Raw genomic sequence first — 23,645 nt, 5'->3', positions numbered from 1 at the left:
AATTTATTCTAACAATTTTTTTATGTACAAATAAAAAATTATGGACATACATCCCAAGTCCATAGAAGGACTAGATGACTTCTTAGAACAAGTCCAGAGAAAAATAATATATATTTGTGGGCCTTGACCTAAAATGAAAGAAAGCACAATGTGAGAATGGACTCTGCATAGGCCCATGACTCCATAGGTGAGTCCAAAGAACCCAAAAGTGGACTATTTGAGGTTGGGCTGACAACCATGTGGCTTGGATGAACAATTAGACAGATCTCAGTTTTGGAAACACAGTTTTTATAAAACGGTTCCAAGCAAAACAAAAAATATTTTTTCAGTTTGTCACTCAAAAAAGAATTTCTGTTGGATAGTGAGGGATTAAGTTTCCAAATGAGTAAAGTGTGTGTGTCCGAGTTTCTTACCCATGACAAATTACATTGGCTCCCCAGTAGAATGCTTAAATAACGAAACCTCCCCTGTGATTTAAAATATAAACTGCAATTTAATTTCTCAACTATTCCATTTTTCCTGTACTTATGTTTATTTGAGAGAGAGAGTGAGAGAGTTTAATTTATTGACTATGGTCTTTACTCGTTAATTGTGACTTAATTTTACCAACCCCACAATGTTCAAATATTTCATTTCAGAAATATATATATATATATATTCAGAAATAGAGAGAATTTAATTTCTTGAGTACCATTGGGTTTGGCAACCCCACAATGTTTGTATGTCACACACTAGATAATGACGTCCCATTTTCTTGGGCTGGACGTGGCAATATTGTGGTCGTTTGGGTGCTGGAAAGTGGAGAAACCCAGAAATGAAATAGAATGTGGGGCTTAAACTATTATATAATACCCCCATTCGTGTCTCCAACTAAGCGGGGTTGGCATTCGACATGGCCAGTAAGGCTAATCAATAATCATGCTCTCACTTCTCGGCATGCAAATTTGTGTGAGGGAAGAGGACGTGACAAACACGGCGTGCATAGCTTGCTTCCCTCTTTAGGCCCAAAAGCTTTGGCATTTGAGTGGTTACCAAATGTGCATGGGTACTCTAGGAATAATTTTGTAGTAGTCCACACACTCATTTTAATAAGATAGTGAAACCACCATTTAAACAATTGGGTACATGACATTATGATTTAAATTTATGTCACATAATAAATATGAGTATTTTATTTTTGTCCGTGAAGGTGATGTTGAGTTTTTTATAGAGCAGGTATGATGGTAGTGGTTTAACTCTTGTAAATTTGACTATTAGAATATGTGAATTAAATATATACATAAATGCATATATATATATTTATATATGTATGTATGTATATGTATGTGTAACTAAAAAGATATATACTCGGAAGATATAAAGTAATCTTTGATTGGAATTTTTTGAGGGAGAACAAAAGATGTGAATAGAAAGAAGATAAATGAAAATGGTATATTATCATTTTTCAGTTGAAAAGAAAAAGGCATGAATATAGAATTGAAATTAATAACAATTGTACTGCAATTAATATGATAAAAAAAAAAAAAAAAAAAATTGTAATTAATAGCTATTGAAATAATAATTGTATTAGAAAAAATTAGTATACTTTAAATCAAAGCAAAAACTTAATTTTTTATTTTAATAAATGTAAAAAAATGTTTGGAAATCAAAAAATTCCTTACATTTTTAAAATAAAAAATATTAATTTTAGAATAATATATATATATATATATAAATATATATATATATAGATAGATATAGATATGTTGATGGGCTCACATTGTAAAGAAACAAAATGTGATGAATTTTGGAGATGAAGGGTCCTTGGGATTAGTGGCTCCAGTGATTATGCTGTTTGATTGTGTGATGGTGAGGTGGTGTTAGGTTGATAAAATAGTGAGTCATTTTGAAGGGTTTTGATCATGAACTGCTGGGAATCTAGGCCTTGCATCTTCTGTTCTGTCTTTAGGTTGAGTAGGGTGGTTTTGGATCCATTAAATATGAGTTCCCATGGGGCTGTAGTTCGATACAAACGTGAGTATCTTGGTCTAGTTGGTCCCCATATATCTCACCAAGCTCTTTGATTGAATATTGATCTGGGTTGACGAGCGAAGCAAAGTATGCTGACGGAAAAGTTGCAGAAGGGGAAGAAGTGGCTGAACCAAATTGAAAGAAAGATTTGGATCGGAACTTGAATCCCAAAAGTTGTGAGCTTTGGAGGAGCCAACCTCAGCCTCGCCCAATACCAACGCGTCAAGATCTTCTCCGTGTAACTGGTACTTGAAGCAAACGTCGGGTTGCAGAGTTGCAGAGAGTCCAGAGTTTCAGATGGGTATTCTAGTAATTTCAGTGGCAATGTAAGGGTATTTCAAGAGTTTTAACATATCCGTTAATTTATTTAACAATCCGTCACATATAAATAAGGTCTATATAAATTATTTTTATTAATTTTTAAAATAAAAAAAAAAATTTAATTATGACAAATCATAAATAGTTTGTGCAAATTATTCATTACTAGAGAGAGGGTGGAAGGAATTTTGATCATATAATATACGCACGCACACGAATAGAGAGAAAAAGTGGGTGGGGGGTGGGGGGGGCCCATTGACTAGCCTATCAAAAGAGCTGTTGAGGCTCGTTGCAATAAAATATAAATGTGAGCCCCATTAAGTGCTTTGGCCAGCCAGTGTGTGGGGCTCGAATTTGGCGCCCCCACACCATCAGCTTTCATTGGCCATAATGAATAATTTTTTACCACACTGAATGCTCGTTCCATAATTTATCTTCTAACACTTTTTAAAAATCTTTTAAAGTGACAACAACGTTAGAGTTAATTATTGTTATTTAAATTAATATATCAACCATCAAAAATATTTTTGCTTCAGGCTTAAGTGTCATTGAGCCGCCAAAAGGTGAGGTTAGAGAATTGATTCTTATTGTAATATGTTAGTTTTTGTGGCTCGAATTTGGTGTGTGTATATTGTGTTATTTGGATTAAGTAAAGCTCGTACGTTAAAGGAAGTTATTTAGGAACTTATTTGACCGGTCTAACTTGTTGAAGAATGAAAATAAGCAAAAAAAAATTTGTTTGCTGTATAATAGGTTTCTATTTTAGAGTTGTAATTGTTACGGTAACACTTTGTATGCATGTGAAATTCTTGTCTAACAAAAGATTAAGTTTGAAGAGGATGTGAGATACACCTAGAGAGAGGAAAAAATGTAAAGAGTTTTAAGGTGAATGTTGTGAAGAGATGGAAAAGTATGTATAATTATGTGTAATTCCAGAACATAGAAATGTAGCTTCAAAAAAGATAATGAATGAGTGAGTAGAGTTCTGATATCTAATTATTATATATTCTCTTATTTGATTAATAATAATAGTGAAATATCTCTCTCCATTAATGATGTGATGTAATGGTACTTTTATTAGTAAATTAAAGAAAGTTAATATCCCTAACAATATTATAAAAAATTAGAGAAATAAAAAAAAAAAAGTTATCTAATCAATAAAGACCATATTTAAAATCCAAGATAATGAAAGATTGAGGATTTGAATATCTAAAAGTATAGTGAGAGTTCTTTGTTAAATAATAATAATAATAAATATATAACTCTAAGCCATTACAAATTTACATTCCTTAGCCTACATACATGTAACCAAGTTTTCATTGAATCCATCTATACACTTTGATGTTGACTACTTGTCCCTGTGATCACAATGCATATTTGGGATTGAATGAAGCATGTGCTCATCATTGTCAACAGAGGCAATTTCATTTACTGCTTCATCAATCAACACATACTCAAATTGAAAACACGCGGGCAGGAAAATGAAAAGAAGTGAAAATAACATTTGTAAAAGGGGCGTGATTATAACCGCCCCTTTTAAGTGAGAGAATAATAATTTAGTATTAATACCTCAAGCCCTAAATAGTACGGAGTACCATATTTTGTTTGTTTAATTAGCATTCGTGTAGTTTGTAATAAGTCGTCAAAAAGTGTTGTATGTGGAAGATAAAATACGTAGTAACATTTTTGAATCCAGTATATATTCAACACTTTTTATAAGTATTGCCTTTCCATCAACTAACTCACACTATAAAGTTTTACCTATACTTGCCAACACAATTCAGAGAGTTTTTATTTGAACTCCAACTAAAAAGCCCTTTTTTTTTTTTTTTTTTTTTTTTTTGATACTCTCACACACACATGTTCCCTGTATAGGCTTAAACCCTTTACCTCTTTTTGAAAAATAAAGAATCTAATATCACTATGTCACTGACGCATTGGTCCAACTAAAAAGCTTCATTGAGAGAAGAAAAATTTATATGACCCCATTTGGCCTGGACAAATGTTTGACAAAAAAAAAATGACTAGTGTGAGATTGGCCAAGAAAGGACGTCACACAGCTAGTCAAAGCCCATGACATAGTTGTCATGCGTTTTGGCCAGCCACTGAGGGTCTCATCTCATTAAAAAATGTAAGATCCCATCTCATTAAATATTATTTCTTTATATTTATATATATAAATAATAATACAAAGTAGTTAATTCAACCAGCACCATACCCGTTGGCCACATATGTGAAAGCTGGTTAAAAAAAAAAAAAGTTAAAGCAACTGACGTATATAGGATGGAAAATCGAACCTGGGCCATTTGGCCACAAGCACAGCGCCCTTACCAACTAGGTTATCACACCATACCTCACTAAAATACGTTTTTGCCACCAAACATAATTAACGAGCTTTTACGTAGCACCATACCCGTTGGCCACATACATTTTTGACGGTGGTGGAAAGTAATAAGGTGGCAGTGGTGGAATAGGCGATGGTAATGGCCATAGTGGAAAGCGGTAATGATGGTAGTGATAGTTATGAAAGACAGTGTCGATGGAGGTGGCGGTGGCAATGGAATGTAATGGCAGTGAATGTGGTAGTGGAAGGTGGTGGTTGTGGTGAAAAGTAATAGTGGAAGGTGGTGGCGGTGGTGAAAGGTGATGGCGGTGGCGGGCGGCGGCAGTGGAAAAAGGTTGGCAATGGTGAAAGTCAATGACATCGATGGTAGTGGTGGAAGTCAGTGGTATTGGTGGTGAAAGGCAGTGGTGGTTGTTGTGAAAAATAGTGGTGGTTTTTAAACTTGGAGCACGAGAGTTTTTTGAAAAGTTGAATTTAAAAATTAAAAAAAAAAATTTATTTTGGAATGAAATGACTATTCTATGGATTTAGTTGTGAAATGAATTTTCATTCCAATAGAATGACCATTTTCAGTTCAAATCACATACCAAACAAAAAAATAGTTGAAATATGCATTTCATTCCATTTCATTCCTGCGTACAAAACGCGACATGAAATTATTACCTAAAGTATTGTAACCAATGACCCCATTCTTTTAAAGCAAACTTCTTATTCCATACCACTAGATAAAATGTGCTGTATAAAGTTTTTGAATCAATTCCATTCCTGTACATCGAATATTTGTGGGCTTAATTAGCATTCGTGTAGTTTGTACTAAGTCGTCAAAAATGTGCTGTATGTCGAAGATAAAATAACATTTTTGAATCCAGTATATATTCAACACTTTTTATAATATTGTCTTTCCATCAACTCAGACCATAAAGTTTTACCTATACTTTGTCCACACAATTCAGAAAATTCTTATTTGAACTCCAACTAAAAAGTTTTACTGAGATAAAAAAAATTAGATGACCCTCTTTGGACAGGACAATTATTGGATAAAAATGACAGCAGTGTGAGATTGGCTTAGGAGCTCACAAAGCTGGTCAAAACCCATGACATAGTCTCATGCGTTTTGGCCGGCCACTTAAATTTTTTTTTTTTTTTTTTTTTTTTTTGTAAAATATACATTGCCACATATAATTTGTAAGTTTTTTTTTTTATTTCTAACAATATGTTAAGATACACTGCTACATTACCAATGTATAAAAAGGTTATGTATTTTACACAGTACTTAGTACTTTTACACTGCCATATAAGCATATTTTCTCTCTCTTCTCCCTTTCCCACCCACGATTTTCTTTCTTCTCTCTCATTTTTTTAGGCCTCTTTGTTTCCCACTTTTCTAGAGTGCAATATAGAAGAATCTATAACTAGCGATAAAGTAAGAACTGCTTGACCATCTTTTATTTATTTATATATATTTTTAATAAACATAGTTTGATTCATCACTTTCGTTTGATCTTTATCTTCTGCAATCATACTATAGTAGATTCTAGGATTTTTTTAGATTTTTTATCCTTTTACATTCTATTCTAATGAGATAAATATGTACTTACCAAAGATTAGATATATATTTTAATCACGTAGTGTCTACATACTTGAATCTTATTTTTATTATTTGTTAAAAGTTTTCGGTGGCGATGGCGTGAAAGGTTTGTTATTGGCGGGATGGAAAAGCGTAATATAGGGGGATATTATTATTTTTTTTATAATTGAGGAGGATTGGGATGTGAGGTTTAATCGTCAAAAAGTAAACTGAAGTTATGTAAGGTATTAGGTATGACACGTGGTTAGTTGTTATTCGGAGATATTTTTTTACACAAAAGTATAAAACAATCGCTGGAGTTAAAAATAGTTGATACAAAATTTTTGTATAAATTTACTCTGACATATCAAATTAAATATTATTTCTTTATATTTATATAGATATAAAAGATAATATAAAGTTGTTAATTCAGCCAGCACCATACCCATTGGCCACATATGTGAAAGCAAGGTCAAAAAATACGTTTTTGCCACCAAACATAATTAAAGAGCTCTTTCTGTTTTTTTTTAAAGAATTCTAAAATAAAAAACATTGTTAATCATTTTAACCACAATGTCAAACATGCTCTAAAAATTATTAGGAAAAGAATTGAGACAAACACTCATTAAATGCAGTTCTCATCGCCACATTAAAGTTCATAGTGAATCCTAATTACATGTTCCTTGTACTAAAATAAATATATTGTAAGTTTGTAACTGTCAAAAAAAATAAAAAAAGCGTATATATTGTAAGCAAAAGGTAAAGGCACATATATATTGGGTAGAAAAAGGTGAAATTACAAATTGGGGTTTATGTTCGTTTTCTCCCAAATTTAAAGGCCAAGCCGACCATGTCTTCGAACGCCACATTATTTTATCTACAGAGTGGTAGCTTATTAAAGCCCAAACAAGACCTACCAGTACTGGGCAGTTGAATTTTGAGCGAGAAAGTTAGAGAGAGAAAGCCAAGGAGACAAACACATATATACACTCATAAAACCTAATAGTCTTTGCCGTCAAAGACGATTGATTGCATTCAGAAAGTCTCCGATTCCTGATACTCATCTTCTCGATTTTATCAATTTTGCCCTAATTTTTTCATGCACATTCATTGATTGCGTTTCTTGTAGTTAGTGGAAGTGTTTGGTTCGATCATACACACAGGATAATGTACGGAGCCTGATGTCTGAAAGGGACATGAGAATTACAGAAAGGAAGTGCTTGGATTGAGACATTGATTGTTTGTGTGTGTGTGTATATATATATTCGATGAGTGTTATTGTGTGAAGATTGATCTTAGGTCCAAAATGAGAACCGAGAAGCAGTCGGTGACGGTTCGGGACCTTGCCGAGGAAGGAAAGAAGCGAATTGTTTTTCTGATCATATGCGTGGTTGGATTGTCGTATCTCATGTCTTGTAAGTTTTGGATTTTTTTTTTTCTCAATTTTTCGTAAACAAATTATGCTTTCAATTGAGTTCCTACATATGCATACATGTATATACATGTTCATTTATATATGTTTGAAATGTGGAATGAGTTAAGGTTTTATCTCTTTTGATTGGTTACTTTACTTGGAGGGTTTCTACTTGTGCTGGATAGTTGAACGTTCCATGTGAATTTAACTTCTCCATATATGTTTTTTTCAGCTTGACCGAGTTTTGTTGTAACCATATTTTTATTGAAATTTTTAAAGAAGACCTATTGTGCTTTTTCAAATTCTAAATTCCGAATTCTGAAGTGTTTGTTCTGATGTTGCAAAGACCTGAATGGGGTTGAATTTCTTCTACATGGTATAGAGAACTGGCTTAATTTTATGCAGGATTTGACAATACGTGCTGCTTTCTAGCTGAAGACTAGAAGATGCATTATATGATCAGTTGAAGCCAATTTTGAATTAAAGGTCATGTCTGGGTTGAGATTTATATTCATGCCTGGGATGCCAGTATAATTTGAACCTCTGTGTTTACGCCTCAAGAAGCTTAGTGGGATCTTATTAAATGCATAACACTCCCTCCTGATAAGATAAATTTCTTATTTATCTTATGTTAACTGTGCAGTAGTTGAAAGGTTATTTGTTTTACTCCTTTTAGGGTATGAACTTTTAACATAAAAGCAAATGGTGGGCGGGGATGGTGTGAATAAATGAATCCATCCATTGAACAAAAGGAAAAAGAGAAGTGATAATCTTATGCATTAAGGAGCATTATCCATTGCGCGGGTTTTTTTTTTTAATAAGTAAAAATGTATTAGAAAGTATTCAAAAGGGGAACGCGTCCCAAGAGCTGTACAAAAACCGAAAACAAAGAGAAATGGGGAGTCCATTGCACAGGCTTTTTACTTACTGAGGTATTTTACTTTTTCTCTGTTAATAGTGAACTCATATCTTCTATATGTTAGGGCATTCTTTATGTTTATAAAAGCATCTATTGTGCTAATAGATGGATGTAAAAATGGAGGACCACTTAATTTTGCTGCCTCTGTGGCATTCTTTGCATATCTGAGTAGTGCATTAAAAAATGAGAATATGGTCCATTTCTTGCCGTTTTGGCATGCATGTTTTGGAGTCTTGGGTAGTTGGTATGTATGCTTTATTCCTTCTTATTTTGTATTTGTGTTTTAGTAATTGAGTAGAATAAGGAAAATGATTCATTTTTACTGGTCTACAGTATTCAATATGTTAGTAATTTAGTATCTATCATATATACAGACTATATTTTCAGAAATGCATGATGTGACTCACATATTGGAAATGACATCTGAATGCATTTTCAAATCATTGATAAGTTATACTACATGAATGCTTTTGGTTAGAAGTAGAGTGTTATATTTGCTCAATTAATTGGGCTTCTATACCAAAAGTTGTTAGCGGCCCTCTGTTACATGCACTATTCAAAATTAGGTGAAGTACCCATATAGGACACACGATACTTAGATAAGTGTATGGTTTATGTGTTCGACATTTTTAGTTGGACATGCATCTAGAAAACATATCCGATTATTCAATTTTACAATATTATTACTTCAAAACCAATGAAATGCTTTTATTAACCACTATTTACCTTAAACAAATTATTTTACTCTATAAAATATTAGGTGAATTACCTTGACCTCCCCTGAGGTTTGGGCTTATTACCTGTTGATGAAACCTTTTGAAAAATGGTAGTCAATCTTTCTTGAGGTTTCATTGACATTCTCATACCTCCTCTACCGTCAACCGATGCTCAAGTCTGCGAAAGAATTTTTATAAAATGCCTATTTTGCCCTTCATCCCTTCAAAGACTTTAATAACCTTATTCATTCTTTTAAAATTATGTATTTACCATTTATACAAAAATTTTGAAAGGAAATTGACATTTAATATATTTATCATTTGATGATTTAATTATTTTTTTGGATTCTTTGGGGCCTTAGCCCCGGTTCCATTTTTGTATAAGGGATGCGTTCCCCTTTTGAACGCCTTTTTATGTTATTATTACTTATAAAAAAAAAAAAAATTTATCATTTGATTATATAAATATAATTTATTCTATTCAACATATAATTAAAAGTTAAAGATACTTATTTAATATATGTATATAATAAATAACTTGTAAACTCAAGATTTTGTGAAATATACGAATTATTTATTCATATAATTTATGGGTAAAATTTAAGCTAAAGTGTTTTATTTATATAAAAAAAATAATAATAACAAATTATGTAAAAAGTGTATTATAATTTATTCTATTGAAACATATTAAGTTAATATACATATTACATATATATACACTCAGAATATATATATGTGTGTGTGTGTGTGTGTGTGTGTGTGTGTGTGTGTATTATATGATAGCATAACGGAAGGAGATATTTAACCAGCACTATACCCCACCTGTTGATTCTCTTCCCCTCTCTCCTCTCTCCTCCACTGCTTCTCTTGTTCTCTCTCTTGCCATCCCTCTCAATGAAATGAGGGCTATTTAAGATAAAACTATTAAGTTGGGTAATATGTGTGTATATATATATATATATATTTGATAAGTAAAATTTATTAAAGAAGCGCTCAAAAGGGGAGCGCATCCCAAGGACAAACACAAGGAGCGCATCCCAAGGACAAACACAAGGCCAAAAAAGCCTCAAACTTTCAAAGATGCCAAAAAAACAACAATCTCTTCAATAGATCTAAAATCCCTCCTTGAAACCCAACAAAAAAGAGTGGAAATAATAGAGAACTTAAGCATAGATAGGCTTTTCCTTTCCATCGAAATATCTCCGATTTCTCTCAAACCGAATGAGAGCCCCCCAAGCATCCCGAATGAGAGCCCCCCAAGCATCCCGAATGAGAGCCCCCACTGAAAAGCCTCTCCAAGCCTCAATCATTCCTGTAGCGGATCTATGCATGACCCACAGGATCCCAAACAACCCAAGCATCAAATCCCAACAGCCCCTAGACAAACTGCAATGAAGCAGAGGGTGATCAAGTGATCAACGGTATCCTCATCACGCAAGCACATATAACAACGATTGACCACCACCTGATTCCTCCTCCTCAAATTATCCTGGGTTAAGATCCTACCCAAGACAGAAGTCCTTGAGGGGAACCTTGGAGCGCCAAATAGACTTCCAAGGAAAAAAGTCTCCAGAGCCAACCATAAGACACCTGAAAAAGGACCTCACCTTAAAGTGACCCAGAGGGTTAGGAATCCAAGGCCAACAATCAGAGTCCCCAGCTGTAATCGTCTGACGGTACAATAACTCCAAAAGCGGGTGACCTCCTCAATTTCCCAATCCTGAAAGTGACTCCTAAATTGAACATCCCAAGTCAATCCCCGTTATCAAGATGATAACAGTCCACCACCAAGGCCTGCCTATTGGAAGCAATCCTGAAAAGCCGAGAGAAAGCAATTGCAAGAGGAAAATCCCCGCACCAAAGGTCCTCCCAAAATCTGATCCTCCTAGCATCTTTGATCTGAAAACGAACATGCTTACAAAAATCAACCCACCCCTTCCGAATGCCACTCCAAACCCCCACCCCCCTAGGACCACGCACCCCAAGAGAACACCACCCTCCACTGCTTTTCCCAAATTTGTGCGCAACAACCCTCCTCCAAAGCCAATGCCTTTCCACCCCAAACCTCCAAAGCCATTTCCCGAGGAGCGCCTTATTGAAAGGCAACAACCTCCTAATCCCTAAACCACCACGCCGAATTGGACAACAAACCTGCTCCCAACGAACCAAGTGATACTTTAATTCCTCTCCCCCCCCCCCCCCCTCCCCCCCTAAACAAAGAAAATTGCGCCGCAGTCTCTCAATCCTCTCAGTCACAGAAACTGGGATCTGAAAGAGAGAGATGAAATAAGTGGGGAGACAAGAAAGGGTGCTCTTGATCAGAGTGACCCGACCGACAAATATTGCTTCTTCTAACCCGCCAGCCTCCTCTCGAATCTATCCACAACCGAATCCCAACACCCCACACATCTAGAAGAGGCACCCAGGGGCAATCCTAAGTAAGAAATGGGAAAGGAGCCAGTGCGACATCCAAGGATCTGGGCAAACCTCTCAATCTTAGGAACCTCCCTAACCGGCACAAGAACACTTTTACCGACATTAACCTTTAACCCAGAGACAACTTGGAACCAGACCAAAACGCATCTCAGATATCTCAACTGAGACGCATCAGCATCACACAGCACTAAAGTGTCATCATCAAACATCAAGTGGGAGATCTTCAACTGACTTGTAGCACCCCTGCCCACCCTAAAGCCTCTCAAAAAGCCCAACTCAACCGCCCTCTTAATCAATCTACTAAGGGCCTCCATAACCAAGAGGAACAAGAACGGAGACAAAGGATCCCCTTGTCTTAACCCCCTTGAACTAGAGAAAAAACTGGTCGGAGCTCCATTCACAAGAACTGAGAAACGGGCATTAGAGATACAAAAAAGAATCCAATGCCTCCCTAAAACCCATCCTCTCCATCAAGTTGAGGAGGAAGCTCTAGCTCACATGATCATATGCCTTCTCAATGTCCAGCTTGCATGCAACACCCAGAGTCTCCTTGCTTAATCTGGAGTCCACACATTCACTGGCAATAAGAATGGAATCCAAAATTTGACGCCCTTCCAGAAAAGCATTTTGAGAGTTAGAAATGACGCCATCCAAAACCTTCCTAAATCTAGAAGCCAAGACTTTAGCAATCAACTTATAGAAACACCCCACCAAGCTAATAGGGCGAAAATCCCTAACATCCAACGCCCCTCCTTTTTTCGGAATGAGAGCAATAAACGTGGCATTTAGGCTCTTCTCAAAAGAACCCTGAGCATAGAACGCGTGAAATGTGCCCATCACCTCCTCTCGAACCACCTGGGCACTCCGAGAGAAATCTCATTGAAAAACCATCTGGACCTAGGGCTTTATCCTCGTTACAGCTCTTCACCGCAGTCAAGACTTCCTCTTCAGAAAAAGGCTTCTCCAGAACAGAGCACTCCTCACTGGAAATAGAATTAAAATGAAGCCCTGCAAGCAAAGGTCTCCAACCGGCAGACTCTGTGAACAACAACGAATAGTAATCTGCAATACCCTTGCAAATATCCTCCTCCTTACAAAGCAACTCCCTGTTCACCCGGATCCTCCCAATGTGATTGCCCCATCTATGCGCGTTGGCAAGTCGATGAAATTTTTTTGTGTTATTCTCCTCTTCCTTGAGCCATAAAGCTCTAGACTTTTGTCTCCACGAAATCTCCTCCATGACAGCAATCTCAGCAAACTCCGCCTGACACTCCACCCTCCTAAATCTCAAGGAATCCGACAAAAAGCCCCGACCCTCCATTTGGTCAATATCAGCAATCTTTGAAAAAACCCGATTCTTCCGCCAAACCAGAGTACTGAAAACCTCTTTATTCCAAACTTTAAGATCATTTTCCCTCTTTAACTTTTTTCCTTGAGAAAATACTGATTTATGAGTTCATTTATGAACACTGGTATTACAGTTAAAAGAAAAAGGTCTCATATAATTAGGGAGGAAAGATATAGCAGTAAAAACAAGAAAATAATCACAAGACTCATGCTCAAGTCCCCTAATTGATAAACGATCACATAGAGGTTGCTAGAAAACTCCCTTGCATCCCCAAAATTAATGTGAAAACTGGAAATCTGAGGAAACAAATTCATTATAGAAATCATATGGGAACCAACAAACCTATTCTCAATGGTATGATTGGTATCTAACATTTTCAGTCAACTATAAGCCAGCTTATTTCCCTGATGTAGGCAACTTCTCTTTCAGGAAGGTTAATAGGACAACAGCACTACTGTTCAGGAAATTATTCATATACAATGAAGAAGAGGGAAACATGACAATTAAAACCAAAATTGACATGGAGAGGACATATAATAAATTGGAATGCCTTTCGGTGATATGCTGCTTAGAATTTTGGATTTGCAGAAAAGTGGGTAGATCAGATCAAGCAGTGCATTCCACTGCATCTTTAGAGAGAGAATGTGACATTAGAGAGAGATGAGGTGGAGATGGAGGTGGAGTGCTTGTTGAATGATTACAGTGGTTGAGGCAATGACTTAGAGAGAGAAATAACGCGAGAGAGAGAGAGAGAGAAGGCGGCCTTTGGCGGTGGCGCTACAGGCGACAAGCTATGGAAGTGTGAACAGAGTGAGAAAGGGAGAGAAAGAGATTGGGGGCATTTTTTTTCTTTTGTTTATATAGATACTCTCTTTTTCTTGTAATAAGATTTAATAAATGGAGGGTAAATTTGTAATTGCACATTAAACGTTATCATAGTTTGAGACGTTAACTTTGACGGGGTATGAGGGGTATTTTTTCAAAAGTTTCATCTACAGGAAATACGTCCAAACCCCGGGGGAGGTCAGGGTAATTCACCCTAAAATAGTTAGTGTTCATGTGTCCTTTTTGGGAATTTGATATGTGTGATGCTTTGATACATATATGCACCCTATGAAACGTACCCATATACAGGTAATCTACGCAGTCACCCTGTGAGAATGATGATTTTTGTGATTGTGGAGACTGATTTTTCTTGATTAAAAAAGATCGGTAATATTATTTAATAATTTTTCTGTAAATTATTTCTGCATTTGTTGGTATTGGAAAATGAGAAGGGGAAATTGAAGGAACATTTCCTAGTTAAGGTTCAATTATTGAATTTACATGGCTTACGTTCCTTCAAAATGTCCTGAAATAGTGTGATAAACATACAACCAGCTTCCTTGCTGGTTGCACTATATGATTTTCAACATATTTGGCACTGGCTCCGTATAGCCTGATTATAATTTGTTAACAATGTTCAAACGGAAATTTTCATGCAGTGAATTTTTAGGGGTGGACTGCTGGTTATGAACATTCATTACTGGTGTGGAAGTGTGCAATCCATCTTTATCGCCTTGTTTTGCAGTGAAACGATATGCTGCATGACTCATCTCCTGTAATATTAATCTACATTGACAATTCGTGAAAATTATTGAAATCATGTTGCAAGCCTTGACCTCTATCATCTATCTTATACGACCATTTCTGGGAACTTCTCTATTATTTCATCCTTTAGGAATCCAAAAAATTACCATATATTCCTTTTGTATTTTTTTCTCCCTTATTTTTACTTCCAGATCCATTGCAATCTGGACCATGGATTGCTAATGTTTCATAAAAAACATTGTCATTGGTATGCAGTCTGAGAATGGGAATTTCGTTTGCCACATGCTTTAGGAAAAAGTGCTTACTAAGCTCAACTACAATTTATACTTTATAGGCACAATATTATGATTTACATTTGATAATCTTTTAGTTGTACATTGATTTCTCGAGACTGCAGAACTAATTGATCTTTTATAATGTGTTGCTTACCTTTGATAGAAAGCATTTTAATTTTAATTTTTAGTAATTTTTTTTGTATCTTTTAAGAAAAATAAGTGAGATTTGTTTTAAATTATGAAAGTAATATTCCTAATGGGAGTGTATTATATATCAAATCTTGTGATTGTGATTGAGTACAGACCTAGTCCTTAGCATTATTCACATGAAGGGATCTAGTGTCTAATGGTATATTAATATTTTTTGTGCTCCTGGTCCTCTTAAAAGTAAGAAGGCATAGGGGTTTATGGAACTGCTTCTCAAAGAACAAGATACTCTTAATGTTGGCTGTTGACCAACAAAAAGCATGGAAGAAAGATAGTGTAGATGTTGATTTCGTAAACGTAATAATGAGGCGTTGCCCGTAACATAGTAGAGATCCAGAGTGGACTGAGTGAGGTGAAAGCCCTGACAATCTTCAGAGAGAAGATGGCAGTGTGAAAGCACCATTGACTCCCTTGGCGAAGGTTTAGGGGTAACAAGAGAGGGGTGAGAGAACTAGAGAATGCATAGGTGAGAGGGTGTTAGTGAATCTGGTTTTTTCCTCCTTACTAGAGTGTCCTTCTGTAGGCCAAAAGTGAGGATGAGGTGATGTCATGATGAGACAATAATATGAGTTTAATATAACAAGGAAAATAACTAATATATGTAAACAAAGTAATAAGAGGCAATTATAGGGTGTAGAATTGTTAAGTGTAATAAGGGAAATTATTTAATGAGGTAAAGGGTAATAATTTAACGAGATAAATAATATCAATATGGCTGGTAAGGTGAGGGTAGGATAAATGAGAGTCGAATGGTCTTTCTCTCTCTACAAGTTAGGTTGAGGGTTAGCTCCACGAGCCTTGGACTTCAGCCACCAAACCAAGTACCTCCTCAGATCCCAGAGATCACCGAGTCGCACCCAACTCAAGTCTTCGGTCTTCTATTTGAGGTTATTGATGACGAGGAATGTGCCATGAGCCACGTGGGGCGCACATTTTGGGTATCTACTGAGAGATCCACAAATTGAAAATGGTACTTCATAAAAAGCAGTGACTGTCCAAAGTTTATGCTTACAGGGTTGCATTTGAGATGGAAAGGAGTTTTGTTTGTGTATTTCTACAAATTCTTATGGGAATTTTCCTTAGGAAAAAAATTTGCTTTATTGTATGGTTAACTTGCTGAACCCTTGCGTGTATTTCTCTGACATGCAGCTTTGAGGAATCAATGTTGTTTTATTCAGGCTTTATGTCTTATCTCTGTTAACTGTGTTGCTTAGTATTTCTTGCTGATTAGCCTTTGTATATCTTTTATTGTGCCTCTTTTGTTCTCCTCTCATGACATGAAATTCACTGCATTCTTATTTCAGTGACAAGCTCCTCAGTTTGGGTCAACTTGCCTGCTGCTGCCTTCCTAATTATCATCCTTCGGTATTTGTCTCTGGATTTTGACATGCAGAGGAAAGCCGCAGTGTACAAGAGCAAATCAGCATCAGCAAATATTTCCTCTCAGAAGAAACCTTTTGAAGGTCCCAAAGTCATCATTGAGAATTCTGACTGGAGAAGAAAAGTGAATTCCCCTGCTGTTGAGGATGCAATAGATCAGTTTACCAGGCATCTAGTTTCTGAGTGGGTGACAGATCTCTGGTACAATCGCATAACACCTGATAGACAAGGTCCAGAGGAGTTGGCGCAGATCATAAATGGCGTTCTTGGAGAAATTTCATGTCGCATGAGGAACATAAATCTCATAGAACTTTTGACAAGGTTCTAACTCAATTTTTCCTTACTATTTTCCTCTGAAAACTTGGTTTTATTTTTTAAAAAATGTTTTTACTGGGAAACCAATTTGCCTGGATGGTGCAGGGATATTATTAATGTTATTTGCACACACCTGGAGCTTTTCCGTGCAAGTCAGGCAAAGATTGAGAAGCAGGAATTGGGGTTGCTGACCATTGAACGTCGAGATATGGAACTCAAAATCGTACTGAATGCCGAGAACAAATTGCACCCTGCTTTGTTTTCTGCTGAGGCTGAGCACAAGGTCATTTTCTTCATTCGTGAAAATAATGTTGACTTAGTAGTTCTGTAGAGTGTGAATGTTACTTTTCTGGGTTGATCATGGTTACTATACTTTTGGTTCTGAATACGTAGGTTCTGCAGCATTTGATGGAAGGTCTTATTTCTCTCACCTTCAAGCCTCAGGATCTGCAGTGCTCATTGTTCCATTATATTGTTAGGGAGCTTCTTGCTTGTGCAGTAATGCGACCAGTGTTAAACCTAGCTAGCCCAAGGTAACTATTCCATTTGTTTTGCTTTTTGTGTTTAAAGTGCTGTTACTGTTTTTTATTTTCTTCAATTTTGGTGTCAGGTTTATTAATGAAAGGATTGAATCCCTAGTTCTTTCTTTAAGCAAGGCTGAAAAAGGAGCTACTACAGCACAAGTGGCGTCACAGGCCAAACCAAATGGGTCTTCTAGAATATCATCTGATTATTTTTCTCGGTTTCTGGATCCTTCTGTTAAAGGTGTTGAACTTGTGCAGTTAAAAAAGGATCAATCCAAAACTGCAGCAGAGAAACTTGTGACGGGCAATGTGAATGGAACACCACTCTCAAAGGATCCATTGCTTTCTGTTGATGCTCGGTCTACTCTTTCTTGGTCTTGTTTGCCATCAGACTCCCAGACTGCTGGTAGAAAGGGCACTGAACGACATCACTCTGGAGGAGAATGGGGGGACATGTTAGATTTGATGTCCCGTAGAAAGACTGAAGCACTTGCTCCGGAGCATTTTGAAAATATGTGGACAAAAGGGAGAGATTACAGAAGAAAGGACAAGGCAAAGCAGTCTATCAATCCAGTCTCACAAAGTTCTTCAGCAAAAATATCTAAACCAATGGATCATTCGAAGGCATTGTCTAGGCAGAAAGAAAAGGATACCAGTGCTGTTCATAGTTGGAACACATCAAGTCATTCTTCAATTACTTCTTATCTAGAAGACGACGATCACAATCACATGCGTGTGGAGGAGGAGGATTCAGGGAGCAGTTGTTCTTATACTTCTGAAGATGAAGAAACCAGCACCGTAACAGGACTTGATTCTCCTGGTACTAAAGTTTGGGATGGTAAAAGTAATAGAAATATTTCTGTTTCTCACATTCATCATCCACTTGAAAGTTCTGAAGGCCATAAGACAAGAAAGGCAGTTAAAGGGCTTGTTCATTCTCAAAGAACGCCAAGTACACAGTCTGGGCGGAAGAGGTCTAGATTAAGCAGTCAGAAGGTGCACGTCTGGCAAGAGGTTGAGAGAACAACTTTCTTATCGGGGGATGGGCAGGATATTCTGAATTCCTCTAAAGGAAAGGTGAAATCGGAGGACTCTTCTGATGATTCTGAGACGGAAATGTTGGGTAGAATTCACAGTGGAGCAACTGCTTCTTCCTCTGCGTCTTTGATTTCTGTGCCTGAAAGGCATGTTTTGGCTACTAATGCCCCAAAAAACTCATTGTTGGGAGATTCCTTTTTGAAGTTAAGATGTGAGGTACTTAACATAATGTTTAGTTTTTTTTCATGTGTTTTAGCATCCTTGATCTTGCTCTGATACACTGAAACATGTAAAGGATGCAATCTCATTTCCTGTTGCAGGTATTGGGTGCCAATGTTGTGAAGAGTGGCTCTAGAACATTTGCCGTTTATTCCATATCTGTTACGGATGTAAATAATAATTGCTGGTCTATCAAAAGAAGGTACTAATGATAGTATAATAAGCTTTTTTGCTTCATCATTCATCTCTTCTTTAATTTTTGTTCTCCTTTATATGCCTTACTTTAATACTGTAATTTGTTAATGGACTATAGTGCAATGTTTAATCTTTTTTTAAAAGCCTGATCTTGTAACTGAACTCCGTTGCTGCTTCTTATAGGTTTCGACATTTTGAGGAACTTCATCGGCGTCTTAAAGAGTTTCCAGAGTACAATCTTCTTTTGCCACCTAAGCATTTTCTGTCAACAGGTCTTGATGTGCCTGTCATTCGAGAGCGGTGTAAATTGCTTGACAAGTATTTGAAGGTCATACTTTCACTTGAAATTTCAACTGTAGGATGGACGGACTCCCTGGTCTCACAGAGATTGTTCTCCTTTCCTTTTTTGGATGTCACAGAATGTTTTTGTCCTTGTAAAAATTTAGCACGTGAATACCACAATACTCCTTTGTTAGGCAATACAATCAAATTGTATGTCATAAGTTTGGGCAGACAATGGGGAATTTTGTTGGAAGATAAATCTTAATCATGGGACCAAAGTAGTAGCTTTTTAGGTTAAATAGTAACATATAGCTTGAAACTCAAATTCCAAGTTTAATACTTTTGACTTGATTTTATTATGACATGATGGCTCATTTTCTTATTTTACTGAAATGCTTGTTCTTCAACTGCTAATGGTTTCTTAATGCATGCAGCACTTAATAAGTACTGCGAAAATCAGCTTTTTATTTTTTCATTCGGTTTATTAAAATACTCATGTTTGTTTTTGCTATATTAGGGCCATTGGCTTAAATATGTATGCTTAGACTTGACATCTGGTTTTAGTGTGGCTTGCCTATTAGAAATAAGTCTACTTTTGGTAATCAACGTGCTGTGAAGTTGATTTTGTTCATTGATATGTCATCATTTATTCTGTTGTCAATTCTTCAATGACAAGTTCATATTTTGCTCTTCCTCAGAAGCTTCTGCAGCTTCCAACAATTTCAAGATCAATTGAAGTTTGGGACTTCCTTAGTGTTGATTCTCAGGTTTGGTATTTTCTTCTCGTGAATTATTTGCTGGTCCTTTAGGGAGAATTTATGACTGTTTCATGTTGCATACTGCAGACATATGTATTCTCAAATTCTATATCTATCATTGAAACATTCTCAGGTGAATTTTGTTTCTTGGCAATGTTTTGAATTTACTTAATTCATTTCTTATTGCTATTAATATTTTTTCTTTCTTCAATTACTGTCTCATGTTTCTATGAAATTTTCTAGTTGATCTGGATGATACAGCACGTGAAAAAAGTAAAGTGGTTAACAATATTGCTGGGTGCTTACCCGAGCTCTTATCCCCCAGAAGAGAATATTCAAGTACGGAAATCAAGGAATCTGCAATACAGAAGCATAATGTTGCGGCTGATGAGTCAAGATTGGACCCAAAACTTGTAGTTCATTCTCCATCAAAAAAGCCTTTGAAAGATCTTGGGAAGCCATTTGAGGATTCAGGTAGTGACTCTGATAATTTGGTGCAAATGAATAAAACTGCAACCAGAAACTTGGGGAAGACGGTAAAGGGAAGTGATGGTGATGGTTTAATAGTATCATCCGAGTCACTAATTGATTCTGCTACCGATCCAACCTTCCCTTCCGAGGTAATCACTGAGCATGTTATCGAATCTTGTTAATTTTTTTATTTATTTTTCTCTATTGATAATTTTATGTGCAACTTTTCAAACGGATTGATACCATTATTTTTATAATTGTTGTGTAGTTTTTTAGTTACTGATATGACATTTTTTCTAGAGATTTTTTGTTCTTTTTCTTCTTGATAGTATGTCACTTTCTTGCCTGTTTGTGCTCTACACGGGTCTTGTAATTTGTGTTATTCAATGCAGTGGGTGCCGCCAAATTTAAGTGTCCCCATACTAGATTTGATTGATGTCATTTTCCAGCTTCAAGATGGTGGATGGATCAGGTACCTAATATTTAATTTGTCAAATTATTTCCCAGTTAATATTCTGGGTTTTGAAGTCTACAAACTCACATCCAGAGCTCATCAGTTTGCTAGATTTTTCTTGATGCTAACTGTTCCTGCACTACAGGCGGAAGGCTTTCTGGGTGGCCAAACAGGTATTACAACTTGGAATGGGTGATGCCTTTGATGATTGGCTAATTGAGAAAATCCAACATTTGCGCAAGGGATCAGTGGTTGCTTCGGGAATCAGACGTGTTGAACAGGTTTTCTTTGTTGCCGTTCTTTTTATCTATGACTTATATTGGATTATTAAGAGGCATCAGAAATCACTTGGTCTTCTATTCTTCCTCTTTTCGGATAAAGTTCCTGCTTTTGGGGGGGAGAGTGTTGAGTGTTGAAGAATAAGGAAAAAGGAAAGCAAGAAAAAAATTTCTCACTCCCTGATTAGAACTGTCAGAACCTTGACATTGCATCACATCGGCACAGAAACTTAATATATTTTCATGGGGAAGCATATTTCTATACAAGGTTTACCATGATGTTGCTAATTTGGTTTTATGATATAGTAGGATTTAATAATTTGTAACTGACTTTATATTATTAAATTTGTAGAGAGCTGATGTAAATGTGAGTGCTTTTTCGAATAGAGGGATATCTATGCCTTGTGCAAATCTTTTTATGAATTTTTAGATGTGCGTCCTTTATGTCCAGTCTGATTCCCATTTGCTTCATATAGATACTCTGGCCTGATGGAATATTCATAACAAAGCATCCAAAACGTCAACGGCCAAACCTCTCCGGGAATCCATCAGCCCAATGTTCACCTCATGGTCAACCTTCCACACCGCTATCTTCACCAAAGAATGAGGTCATCCAGAAACTGGATGAGGAGCAACGGAAGGAAGCTGAACGTCGTTCAAAATTTGTATACGAACTAATGTTTGGTAATATTACTAGTCTTATGCATATCCAGTTTGTCATCTGCATTAAGGTGTCATTTTATACTATTTATTATCCACATTTAAGGCACTATTTTATTGTATTGACATGCCCCTTGCTTAAGCAGATCATGCACCAGCTCCTATTGTAGGTCTTGTTGGTCGTAAGGAGTATGAACAATGTGCCAAGGATCTCTATTACTTTCTTCAGGTGATTTTCATCCTCATAAACAAGCTATTCTATTTTAATTGTCACCTTTAACATCATATGATCGCCAGGGTGTTTCATTTTAATTATTATTATTATTATTATTATTATTTTGGGTGTGTGAATCTAAAAAGTGGCTTCCCACCACTTCATTTCTGCGTGTGGGTTATGTTTTTCACAAGTTGGACCTATGAACGCATGAAAATTTACCATGCCAAAAAACAAGTGCAGTTGATTTCTAATAATCCACAAATTGATTTATCATTTATTTTTGCTGATCAGACAAAGTTCCTCCTATTATTGAGCTTCTTGATAGTGTTATAACCTTAGAACTTAACACAGCCCACGGATTGCCGTCCCGTTGGGTAGAATATGTTTGTTTTACTTCTTTCTTGTGTAAAACATTTATGAAGCAGATATTCAAAGCAAATACACACACCCAATTAATTCTAACATTTACAAAATTTTGAATATCATTGCTGAATTAGTGAATAACATTTGCACGTGTTTCTGGTTGTGAGTTTTGTTTAACAGATCGGTGTGACTCTTTACTTGTGCAGTCATCTGTATGTCTGAAGCAGCTGACATTTGACCTTCTTGAATTGCTGCTCTTGTCAGCATTTCCGGAGCTGGATTATGTCTTCAAGCAGTTGCATGAAGAAAAGCACAAATTTGGAGTATATAAGCCAAATTAATTGGGATATTACTTCCTAAGATAATTTTTAGAGATTCAAAGTGATTATTCTACACAGGTTCCATTAATTTTTTTTTTTTTTTTGTTAGAAAAAAGGCAGATATAGTTCATTTTTCTTTTATATGTGTTGCAACACCCTGCAACATTTTTTTCTAGGTTTGTTGATAATTTCAGATTGTCGGTTCTTTTCTTTTTTTTCTTCTTGGAGGGGGTACTTTATTTTAATTTGATGGAACCAATTTGTAATTAACATTTGATAGGGCATTTAAGGGAATTATGTGCAAGTATTCTTTCGATTGGTATATGGTAAATTCATATATATATATAATATATCACAAAGGATCCTCGTTTACATTTTAGTTTGGATTGGCTTTAATTTATAAAAAATTATGAATTCATGGACCTCCATTGTCTCCATTTTATGGTCATATGGAATCAAAGTACGAAATCAGGAAAAAAAAAAAAAAAAAATGGTGTCTTCCACAACAATGAAGAAACGGTTTCTACCTCTCCCATTTTTGTTTTTTTTTTTTCTTTTATAGTGAAATTACGTAACTACCCTCCCACTGACTTTACCTGTTTGGCCCATTAACCTTTTCTCTCTCCCAGGAGAGAGAGTACGAGTAATGTGATTAAACAAAATGGGATCACTGTGCCGTTGAAGAGAAACGGTTTGTGCCCGATCGATCTTGAACCCTCTAGAGGAAAAGTTAGCTTTGACGGCTGCGTAAATGGTGGTTAGGTTTGGCATTTTGAATATTTGGGTAGTATATATTCATTTGTTCATGTATATTTACGTATGTATGTTGAGTATGGAGTTGTTTGGATGCTAGAGATAATAAGAAGACACGATAGAAAAGATGGTATACGGTATACCTAACATATATGGCATTTTTTTTGTGGACATTGTACTTTGTGTCGTGACTTGCCAATTAAAATAATGTTAAAAAATTAAGGGTAGATTGATAAAATTGTGACTCATTACAGTCTCAAGGTAGACTGATGAA

General features: G+C 36.0%; 1 protein-coding gene across 2 annotated transcripts; it reads left to right on the top strand.

Annotated features, from left to right (window-relative positions):
* Positions 1-7,099: 7,099 nt before the first annotated feature.
* LOC132287124 (uncharacterized) lies at positions 7,100-22,934 on the top strand. Of its 2 annotated transcripts, none has more exons than XM_059789631.1 (15): positions 7,100-7,654; positions 16,449-16,845; positions 16,945-17,122; positions 17,242-17,372; positions 17,450-18,617; positions 18,722-18,822; positions 18,999-19,143; positions 19,796-19,864; positions 19,943-19,988; positions 20,099-20,475; positions 20,719-20,798; positions 20,926-21,061; positions 21,535-21,742; positions 21,865-21,947; positions 22,505-22,934. In XM_059789631.1, exons 1-15 carry the CDS (start codon positions 7,546-7,548, stop codon positions 22,637-22,639), a joined length of 3,363 nt encoding a protein of 1,120 aa, XP_059645614.1. In that variant the 5' UTR covers positions 7,100-7,545; the 3' UTR covers positions 22,640-22,934. The 2 variants fall into 2 exon arrangements, with proteins under 2 accessions (XP_059645614.1, XP_059645612.1); XM_059789629.1 differs by having other exon boundaries at positions 7,101-7,654; positions 17,233-17,372.
* Positions 22,935-23,645: the final 711 nt, after the last annotated feature.

The sequence above is a fragment of the Cornus florida genome, unplaced genomic scaffold (assembly GCF_030987335.1).
Source record: "Cornus florida cultivar Cherokee Brave unplaced genomic scaffold, ASM3098733v1 CherokeeBrave_3.0.0_Hap2_Chr11, whole genome shotgun sequence".
Lineage (NCBI taxonomy): Eukaryota > Viridiplantae > Streptophyta > Magnoliopsida > Cornales > Cornaceae > Cornus > Cornus florida.
Note: the sequence above shows the minus strand (reverse complement) of the source record. Positions and strands in the feature narration are given on the sequence as shown.